The following is an 11,416-nucleotide window of genomic DNA, read 5'->3' as shown; positions in this document are numbered from 1 at the left end:
CTTGTAGGCAAAAATATTTTAGGGTCTAGTTTGCCACCTAGTGGAGAGAAGAGGATATTTACCAGGCAAAAACAAGTTCGGCCAATTTACTTCAGTCCTGTGGACATAAAATTCAGGAGCCACCACTGGTTTTGAGACTATTTTAATCAAAAACCTGAGATACACTTTTCTACAGAAAGTCTGTGATGGTGTGTGTGTGTTTTTTTGAAACCATTTCAGTGAACTGTTTTGATCAAATTTGGAAGAACATCCCAGTTGCTTATTTGACTTCTCCCCCTACTTAGTTGTGACAAAGATATTTTGATTAAACAACTTCTGTCTTCTTGTTGGGAAAACCTTTGATCCATTTCCTAGTTGAGTGAGTTTACTCCAAGTGATTTACAGTGCATACTGAGAGCTGTGTACTAGGCATGCTAAATCACTATAGGCCTACTGCCATGTCACAGCCACTATCTTCCCCAACAAGCAGCACAGGAGAGGACCTCCTTAACACACAGTTATTAAGCACATTGGCTTCAAATAAAAGTGTGGAGATATTAGAAAAGCCATGTATGTAATTGCTCAGTAGTCACATTAAAAAACAGAATATTTGTCAGACCCAACTTTGTGTGCAGATTCCCACCAAAGCATGGTGGAGTTCTTTTTCATCCAGTGATTGAGGGGAAAGCCCTTTAATGAATCTCATCTCTGCAACAGTTATTAAGAACTTGCCCTGAAACATTGTGAGGGCTTTCATTGGCCACAAGTCAGGTATGGCAGACCACTCCAAAAATCCACCAGAATGCAGGAACATCTCTCCACCCACCCTTTTCATTCTCCAGGGGGACAATTGAATACAAAATTCCCACAGTCTTACCCAAGTTGACATTGTTTTGCTCCAAGAAACTCACTGGATGTCAAGTTGTGGAGATCACAATGGAGGAACACTGGGAGCAATAATTCAGCTGGGGTTGCTATTCTTTTAAATCTCCTGAAGGTAGATGGTTGTCACATTTTAAAAGTGAAATAATACCAAATTACTTCTTGGGAGGTGATTTCAATGGATAGATTCCCTTCAGAGTACTGCAGCAAATAATTTTATGTTCCAATCTCTCCTTAGTAGACACTTGGCAATTCTTTAATCCCAACTCATTAGAATTCACTTGGTCAAACAGGAATTCCTCTCTTTTGGATTTCTCATTCAGCACTAAATTTTGTTAAAGACATCTCACATTCTTTGGCACCTTTGTCTGATCATGATTGATTAAGAGGGCAACAAGATAATCCACATTTACAAAGTTATTTGAATAGTAACTTATTAACATCCGATATATTCTCTGACATAAGTAAGGGGTATAAACAAAAATGGGAGTACTTTAAATACAAAACAAGGAATATCACTATCAAGAGATCTAAATGGCAGCTCAAGACAAACTTATAAATGATTGTCTAAAGACAATATTACAGAAAAACTCAGATTGACACTTGCATATAGATTTGGCAAAGGGGGCCTTTGTCAGATCAAGGGCCAAATGGCTTGAGGAGGGTGAAAGAAAACTCAAGTTATATTTTTTCCTTAGAGAAAAGCTTTAACCTCTCAACATAAATGGTACTACATCCAATAACCCTTTTTTGAAGATCTAGATTTGACTGTAGCAATTGTACTGTGTTCATTGAAACTTCTCTCCTCATAAAGCACTTATTTGGAACAATGCCTATCACAATTAAAAACAAATCCATATTCTTCTCTAGATGGTATGATAATGTCATCTCTTTGACCTATGAACAATTTCTGTCACATTACAATCTCCCAGTATTATTTAACTCCATCCCTAAGGGTTTAATCCAATTGATAAAAAATCATTTAGCTTTTGGTGAAGATAATTCAACATAAATTAATGTTAAATGGTATTGACATAAAGTGTAGTAATAAACATATTCGTCAGGTCCTGCAGGTTAAAAAGAGAATTACTCCAAGGGGGAAATTCTGTTTCACGACATTATCTGGAGAAAAGCTTGGCTTTTGCCTAATAAATAAGGAAATTCATTTCAGAATTTTACACAAGATATATCCTGTGAATACCATTACAGCTAAATATACAGACGTCAGTGCAACTTGTTCATTTTGTGATGATTAGAACACCTGTTTTTTACTTGTAAAATGACCAAACTCTTATCAATAATTTGGCTCCTCTTATTCCCTTACTATGAAGGACTTTGTTTTATTATGACAACCCTTATGATAGATCTTTAGAATACGTAGTAAACTTTTTCATTTTACAGTCCAAGTTTTTTATCCGCAAAAGGTACAGCCCTCCTTCTGTGCCTTCAAGCTAGAAATGGACTCACTCTTTAATTCTCTTCATGTCGTTAGAAATAATCAAAAAAATGACAGACTTTTGTGCCTTCTACATTTAGTATTAAAAAATTGTCATCCTCTCTCTAATATATGACTGTTGTTTCTTTTCCCCTTTGTACATTGTTATAATATATTGGGTATTTCTCATTTTTCCTTTTATGTCGTGTCAGTTTGTCACTTCTAGATATTTGTATTATTATGTTGTGTACGGTTACTTATGTATTCTGTTTTTTTGCACCAATTTAAAAAAAAAAAGCTACAGCATGACATCACCGCGCCGCGAGATTTTGTTAAGCGCCATATTGGAAGACCAAGTACACACATTCATAAAACAAACTACACCTGAAATGTAGCCAGGGCCAGTTCTGCCCTAATCTGGACCCGGGTGCAACATCGCACAACCCCCCAAAAAAAACAACAACACACCAGTCTAAATCAGGACAACCATCACATAACTATAAACATTTTATTTTAACTAAATGGGCTATAAGCCTGCAGGAAGCCACGGCGGGCCGCCTCAGAAAAGTAACCATTCAATGACACAACTGAAAGCCTCAGAAAACTAACCATTTATCCTACCTTAAAACCCGATTTGGGTCCAGACATTTTGTTCTGCTACCAACGAACTAACTCGTCAGGTCTCGTCTCGTTATGATGAATCAAGTGCCTCGTGGGTTTAAATTCCGCGCGCTGCCGTTATTTCCCCTAATCACGAGTTTGTTGGTCTTCAGGAAATACTGGCGGGGTTTGTTGACTTCCGGTGACGTCAGTTAAAAGGGTCTATTGGGCATCCAAAATGTTCACGCCCGCCCGTCTTGTTTTTTACAAGCGTCGTTTGCCGATAAGCGTGGCTTTGTTTGACTTCCAAAATGCCGGCGTAAACAGCATCGCGTGACCCTATGACGTCAGGTCGAAAAAAACCTCTATAGTTCATGATCGAGTCCAGCGGGTCGTTTGTTTAGAACGAGACATTCCCACAAGGCAAACGGTGCCGTCGCTTTGTAGCAAGTAAATCCGCTTTCTCCTTCAAAAAACACAGAGGGGATATGATGTACAGGAGCTATGACTTTTTTTCATTACAAGAGTTAATATCATTTACACTGTTAACGATGCTGCCATCGTGATTCGATTTAATGAACAAATGGAACAAAAGGTGAAAATAGCTGTGAAATACAGTCTGTACCAGATGCCACTTCAGACTTATCCAAGGCCTGCCCTGCTCCAGAGAAGCGTAGCATCCCCGGGTTTTGTGCATTTAACCGATCTTGCGTGGGGATTTCATACAGGTGGCGTCCACGGCGAGTCGAAGATCGACTCGGCCGATTAAGCGCCTTCTCGCTCGCTTTCAGAGCGGCCTAATGTGCACGTTTAACAATGTCAGCAATTATTTCACTAAAGGGGGAAGTTCAGCATCCCTTGTAGTCAATGTTAGGATTGCTGTCCACTCTCTGTCAAGTCATAAAGCAGTGGAAGCATGAATTATTTTTCATGTTGGGGCTGAATCCATTGAGTAGAAAGGGGCATTTCTAACAGGGAGAGAGGATAGGGAAGGGTTGGTCCTTTCCTATTGTCCTCTCGGGCAGATAGCTCACTTTTCCATGGGTGCCGAAAAGTTGAATCGTTCCAACGCTGCCCGGCATATCCCCCGTTGATTACATCTAGGTAGCAAAAACTGCGCAAAACACGACGAGACAGGCTTGATGCTCTGCTATTTCCTGACTTCATCTTGTTCATCTATTCCAGGACATTGAATGCAGAGAGGACCATCTCGACGGTCCACGCAGAGGTCGGTCGTGATGGTTCACCATAACCTGTGTGATGGACTCATCGAAGTTCAAATTGCTCCAGTGATTTTTACAGGCAACCCTGTCTCTCTGAAGTGCTGGCTCAGCTCAATCTGACACTTTTTAGATTCAATTGGAGCTAGTTAATTGCTGTAAGAGTTTAAAAGAGAACACGTTCCTGCCACAATCAATTGTGTACAACAGGTGAGGGGAGAGAGACAATAGGGAACTATTGTCTTCAATGTCCCTCATTCCACAAGATTGAATGTCATCCGATATGAAACTACCCAGGGAAAGAAGTTGCATCCCTACTGTCCTCTCTGACAGCTATAGGTGTTTCAGGCATTAAATATCCCGAAGCGGGTCCGATTGATTGTTTTTCTATTCAATTTCTTAAGCTGCTTGGGTTATTACCTAACTTTCTTTTGGAGCAACTAGCTTCATGAATATTGGGAAACAAATAACTGGATATCAAGTGCTAGCTCGTATTCACACAAGTTTCACGCAGTGGCATTTGGGGACTCGGCCTGTGGATTACAAAGTTGGAGGGACAATTTAATCAATCGTGACGTTTGCACCATTTATCAAACTAGCATATTGTGGAGGAATACTACTAAAGCACTTTTTCCCATAATTACAGACAAAAAGAATGAATCGGGTACCACAAATTTGATGAAACTGTTGCGCTGCTTCACTCAAGCTGGCAGATCAAACGTTTTCCAGCATCTAAATGTCCTGAATCAAAGCATGCACCTGGAGTGTCATGTGATGAACTCCATTTCCTGACCTCAAAAACATGTGGGTCCCAGGAGAAGCTGATTTAAGAAAGGACTATCCCATTGAAATGCCTTGTGCAACAACCTAATTGTCCGAGTACCTTAATGACAAGCCCATCGCAATTGTGGTTTCATGTCTTATCAACAAACTGCTTAAGCCTATTGTTCAGTGCAAAAATATTTGTGTTAAGAATATTCTTAACCTAAACAAATTAGAGAAACATTCAAAAGTGATTTTGTTTATAGCATTGTTTGTTTGAGAACACGGGTTCCCAATTACTACTTGTATAAAAGCCACAGAGTGTCTCTTGGTGAGCTCTGTCTTACTGCTAGGGCTTCTGACCGATCCAACAGTATACAGCAATAAAAATGGTTGTCAAAAAAGCCCATATGACAACCCAGCAGTTGTTTACTAGCCAGTGGGATAGTCCTTACTCGATTTTTGCTTCATTTCAGTACTCACCGTATTAGAGAAGGTGCACAGACCTTGCTGTAGATTGGGTGTCAGTCAGCCAGAGATGTTTGTATGCAAGGAATCTCTAATAAAATTTGTGCAAGCTTGTCTTCAGTAACCGGTGTAGGACTGCACCAGCTCTCTCCTTCAGAACTGAGGTTAAGCCTGGCTCAAATCTGCAGTCGTCACCTTACCCGATTTCTCCAGAAAGTAATGGTGTCTGTCTTTAAACACACTAGGGATGCAACATTGAGATTTCAAGTTGGCAGGCACAAGGACATAAGGAGGGTGAACAACGGGAATCAAACACTGTACGACTCACCTACCGCACTGAAGCTTCAACACAGTCTAGAAATAAGACAGCTGCTCCTCAACAGCTCAGAAGAGAAACCACTTCCCACCATGACAGTCACGCTCAGAGCAAGCACACTTTTCTCCCTACTAAATCTTTATTCATGCTTAATGACTTATCCCATACACAGCCAATATAAATATACAAAAAAAACCACAGTCAGGTTTTGTGCTATCAAAATTTTTTTTTTTGGGAAACCAGGTGTCCCGTTTTACACCTACCGGTAAGGCACTTGGATTCTCACGTCCATCCTGAATTCGAGTGAAGTTAAGAAGAAAATACACTATTTGATATACACGCAGCAGTCCCGCCGATATACTGGAGTAATAAAAACATTAGCTGGACGATGTCGTTTTTGTTCAGGATCGAACGGATCCCGTCCTCGACGTGGCTTCTTTACATGAACCCGGAGCTGTAAAGAAAAAGACGGTCGTAAATATCAGAGCCGTTTCATCAGACCGCCCGCTTTATAGTGACAAACGAGCAGTCTGAGGACTATTTTGCACTCGCACCATTTTATAGAGGCAGCAAAACAACTCGAATCTCTAACGATACGCTTTTTAAAAAAAGACCAGTCGTTTCAGATCGAGACTTTCACGTCTGCAATTTCAAACATCGACTCGTTGTCAGGCGAGCGTGGTACTGACTTCTTGCGATCTTTGTCCTTCTTAAGGTTAGAGTTGGAGCTGAACGATTGGCCCTGCAGGAGCTCAGCTGCGGCTTTCTTCTTACCGAAGGAGTTCATCTCATCCTCCAGAGCTTTCCTCTTCTCGTCCAGCTTGCTCTTCTCGTCGGCATGCAAACGCTTCAGCTGCTCAAACTTGCCCTGTAGCTACACACACACAGTTGTGTTCAAAATAAGAGCAGTCCAACATGACTAACCAGATCAATCACTATTTTTGGCAGAAATTATATCACTACATGGCAAATAATTTACCGGTAGTAGTCATAGAAAACCAACATTCATGATACGCACGCTCCCAAGTCTGTGTAATTGAAAGGGGCGTGTTCAATATAATAGCAGTGTAATTAGTAAGCTCATTCATCCAGTGAAAAAACGAATGGCCCTAATTTAAGGATGAAGGCAGCACATATTGTACATTCGTTTCCCTGAAAACATGAGAAAAAGTCATACCGGACATTGTTCAGAAGAACGGCACACTTTGATTAAAACACCGATCGTGATAACATAAAGAAGCACAGAAAACAATAGGCTGCTGAGCTAAGTGAATCTCCACCACTTTAAAACAGACAGACATACAAGAAGACTACTGTTCAAACGGATCAAAGAATAGCCAGAACAGCTCCAGGGTGATCAAAGACAGTCTGAAGACACCCACATAAAGCTAATCTATCAGCAAGAAGCCCCCACAAAGTCCCACTGTTTAAATAAGACACACTAAGAGACTACAATTTGCCAAAGAACACATCAACTGGCCTAAAGAGAAACGATCTGTAGACCGACAAAAGTAAGATTGCTCTTTTTGGGTCCAAGGACAACCCCCAAACACTGAATTCAAGCCACAGTACACTCCAGACAGTGAAGCATGGTGGTGCAAGCATTACAATACAGATGGGTTTTTTTTTCTTACTGTGGCATCAGGCCTATTTATGGCATACCAGGGATCAGTTCACATATATCAAAAACACTCAGATGTTGCCTTATGCTAAAAAGGAAACGCCTTCAAAAGGGGCATTTCAACAAAACGACGACCCCAAACACACCAGTGAGCGAGCAGCATCTCGGTTCCGGACCGACAAAATTAAAAGTTACAGAGTGGCTTACGCTCCATAAATACAGGGTTAGTCAAAATTACAGCGGGGCAAAAAGTATTTAGTCAGCCACCAATTGTGCAAGTTCTCCCACTTAAAAAGATAAGAGGCCTGTAATTTTCATCATAGGTACACTTCAACTATGAGAGACAGAATGGGGGGAAAGAATCCAGGAAATCGCATTGTAGGATTTTTAATGAATTAATTGGTAAATTCCTCGGTAAAATAAGTATTTGGTCACCTACAAACGAGCAAGATTTCTGGCTCTCGCAGACCTGTAACAACTTCTTTAAGAGGCTCCTCTGTCCTCCACTCGTTACCTGTATTAATGGCACCTGTTTGAACTCGCTATCGGTATAAAAGACACCTGTCCACAACCTCAAACAGTCCAAACTCCACTATAGCCAATAGCTGTCAAAGAACACCAGAAACAAAATTGTAGACCTGCACCAGGCTGGGAATCTGCAATAGGTAAGCAGCTTGGTGTGAAGAAATCAACTGTGGGAACAATTATTAGAAAACGGAAGGCATACAAGACCACTGATAATCTCCCTCGATCTGGGGCTCCACGCAAGATCTCACCCCGTGGGGTCAAAATGATCACAAGAACGGTGAGCAAAAATCCCAGAACCACACGGGGGGACCTAGTGAATGACCTGCAGAGAGCTGGGACCAAAGTAACAAAGGCTACCGTCAGTAACACACTACGCCGCCAGGGACTCAAATCCTGCAGTGCCAGACGCGTCCCCCTGCTTAAGCCGGTACATGTCCAGGCCCGTCTGAAGTTTGCTAGAGCGTGTTTGGATGATCCAGAAGAGGATTGGGAGAATGTCATATGGTCAGATGAAACCAAAATAGAACTTTTTGGTAAAAACTGAACTTGTCGTGTTTGGAGGAGAAAGAATGCTGAGTTGCATCCAAAGAACACCGTACCTACTGTGAAGCGTGGGGGTGGAAACATCATGCTTTGGGGCTGTTTTTCTGCAAAGGGACCAGGACGACTGATCCGTGTAAAGGAAAGAATGAATGGGGCCACGTATCGTGAGATTTTGAGTGAAAACCTCCTTCCATCAGCAAGGGCGTTGAAGATGAAACGTGGCTGGGTCTTTCAGCATGACGACGATCCCAAACGCAGCACCCGGGCAATGAAGGAGTGGTCGTAAGAAGCATTTCAAGGTCCCGGAGTGGCCTAGCCGGTCTCCAGATCTCAACCCCGTAGAAAATGTTCGGAGGGAGTTGAAAGTCCGTGTTGCCCGGCGACAGCCCCAAAACGTCGCTGCTCTAGAGGAGATCTGCATGGAGGAATGGGCCAAAATACCAGCGACAGTGTGTGAAGACTTACAGAAAACATTTGACCTCTGTCATTGCCAGCAAAGGGTATATAACAAAGTATTGAGATGAACTTGTGTTATTGACCAAATACTTATTCTCCACCACAATTTGCAAATAAATTCTTTAAAAATCAGACAGACAATGTGATTTTCTGGATTTTTTTTTCCTCATTCTGTCTCTCATAGTTGAAGTGTACCTATGATGAAAATTACAGACCTCTCATCTTTTTAAGTGGGAGAACTTACACAATTGGTGACTGACTAAATACTTTTTTGCCCCGCTGCATGTTAACGCTAACATTATTTTTCTTCTGCAGATAGACGTGGATCACAGATTAAACGGTACTGTTGCTCCCTGGTTTTTGTGTGCCAAACAGCTCGAGACCGTCCCATGAATCATCTCGCACGTAGAAACCGTTCAAGTGTAAACATAACTTTGACCTATATATAAAACATTTTAATCTTCTCGTACACGTTTAATCTAAGGACGGATACCTCTCTCTCGGCCTCCTTCAGCTCCGTCTCCTTCTCTTTAACGCGCAGGACAAACATCTGCCTCATCTCCTCTTCTCTCCGCTGCAGCTCCAGCAGGAACTCCTGCCGCTTCGCCTCGTACGTCTCCTGCAGGCTGAGAAAAAGACGCGCGGGTCACGGTCCGATCCTCGAGCTACTTTGACGAACGACTCGCTCCCTTTTGCTGTCGTTAATACAAAATTGTAATTTGGAGGGAGAGAAACGAGACGCTTCAGGATACGGCGTTCTTGGAAAATAAACCTACTATACAAACCGAGCGAGCGCGCACGGCGGTTTGTCTCTACCTGACCGGCTTGCTGTCGGCGTCCGTGTCCTTAAAGCCCATCTCCTCCAGTTTGCAGCGTCTGTAGAGCTCGTAGTGGCGCGTGTGCGTCTGCTCGCGCAAGTCCTCCATGTTCACGCAGATCAGCATCTCTCGCAGCTTCACAAAATCGCAATGGTTCTCGTTCTCCACTGAAACAAAAACAGTGCTTCAGCAAATACAAGTTACACACGGGGAGGTGGCGATCAGACACGCGCACCATACCTTGCACCACACCCCAGGGGTACTGTCTCGCTTTCACCATCTTATTCCCAATCTTCACCTCCTCTGTGCTTCCCACTACAGCAAACGGCAGGTGGGCCTGAAAACGACACACGCCAATACGTTTCGTTATTTTTAGTTATACTCGGTCATTAAAAATATATATTTCCAAAGGGCGGACACAATCCCTGAGATTTTACTTTCAGAAATTAAAGACAAAAGCACGTTTGCATACCTTTGCGGTGCCAGCAGTCCTCGGTCGAACCGTTTTAGGCCCGGGTCCGTACTTAACCCTCCTGTTACGTTGCGGGTCAGATCGACCCAAGTTAAAAAAAAGAATCTAAAACATTTTTTTTCAGTATGAAATTACTTCTGCTTGGCTTAATAAGTGAAATCGACATTGAAAACATTCACATACTTGCAAATCCCCCCCATGTTTATTATTACATGGAGGCTACAAAGGGTCAGAAGCATCAAATTTGTTTCTTTGCAACCGTGAGAGATATTTCACCCCCGATCTCACACGCCTCATCTGTAAAGTGCAAGAACGCACGCGGTAGAACTTTTGACGGGAACCGTTCCCGCAGGCAAACTCCACCCGTGTCGAGCAGACGCTCGGCAGGGGAGGGGCAAAACGTAGAAAAGATTTTCTGCGAGGGAGTTCTACAAACATTACACGCTGCAACTACATACAATGTACTTTGTCAGAGCTTTACAAAACAACCAGCCCCGAAGACTCATCTTTGATCGTGACGGATTCATATATCAGTAATATCACTTGTAAAATATCTGAACATTTATACCATCATTCTGTGCACACTGTACTCTTTATATTTAACTATTCCATACTTGACTTACCTGGATTACTTTGCACTATGCACCTATTTTTGTTGTTGTTTGCTTGTTTGTTGTGTATACACTTTGTTTTGTACTATGAGAGCTAAGTGAACCGGGGTCAAATTCCTCGTGCGTGTCCACACACCTGGCAAAAAAAAAAAAAGTGTTTCTGATTTCTGAAATAGGCGTCTTAAGACCATCTCGGTCAATTCAGAGTCTTCCAATTACACACCAAACAAGGAAACCGCTGTACGTATTCCTCCAAGCGAGACGTTCGCATCAAAAAAAAAAAAAAAAAGGAGAAATACAGTGGTCTTCATCCCCAAATATACATCAGGCAAAACCATCTGCAGAAAACATAGTACAGGGCCCACGAGGACAGCAGCGACTCACGTGACCGACGTCGACTCCGCTTTTGAGCTGGTCATGCCCGACTCGATACAGAAAATCAAAGTCTAGAAGGAAGGCGCGTTTTGAAACAAGCCAGATAAAATGCATTTACACACGTTCGGGGGTCCTCGTCCTGGCCGGGGTCTACGAGTCAAAGGACGGATCGACAGCCGGTCCGTGGGACGGGCGGGGCTAGACTTCACACCACGACGTCTCTGGAGACTTTTAGTATTTTCTCCGGAGAGATCCGATTTGATAATCGAGGGCCGTCGGACGGGAGAGACACAAGCCGGCAGCTGTTAGGACGGCACAGGTAGAGCGACT

General features: G+C 42.6%; 1 protein-coding gene across 2 annotated transcripts in view; it reads right to left on the bottom strand.

Moving 5' to 3' along the window:
- Positions 1-5,782: 5,782 nt before the first annotated feature.
- septin10 (septin 10) overlaps positions 5,783-11,416 on the bottom strand; it is a 36,226-nt gene continuing 30,592 nt past the window's right edge. Inside the window, exons 6-10 of one of the 2 annotated variants that reach the window (XM_060918799.1) lie at positions 9,869-9,965; positions 9,627-9,795; positions 9,304-9,436; positions 6,437-6,536; positions 5,783-6,116 (exon numbers count right to left, since the gene is read on the bottom strand). In XM_060918799.1, the coding sequence (XP_060774782.1) occupies positions 6,064-6,116; positions 6,437-6,536; positions 9,304-9,436; positions 9,627-9,795; positions 9,869-9,965 (552 nt within the window). In that variant the 3' untranslated portion in view covers positions 5,783-6,063. Of the gene's footprint in view, positions 6,117-6,351; positions 6,537-9,303; positions 9,437-9,626; positions 9,796-9,868; positions 9,966-11,416 lie in introns of both variants that reach the window. The other variant, XM_060918798.1, reaches the window with a different exon arrangement.

Source organism: Neoarius graeffei, chromosome 4 (genome assembly GCF_027579695.1).
Source record: "Neoarius graeffei isolate fNeoGra1 chromosome 4, fNeoGra1.pri, whole genome shotgun sequence".
NCBI classification, from domain to species: Eukaryota; Metazoa; Chordata; class Actinopteri; order Siluriformes; family Ariidae; genus Neoarius; species Neoarius graeffei.
This window is presented reverse-complemented; position numbering and strand designations above follow the sequence as displayed.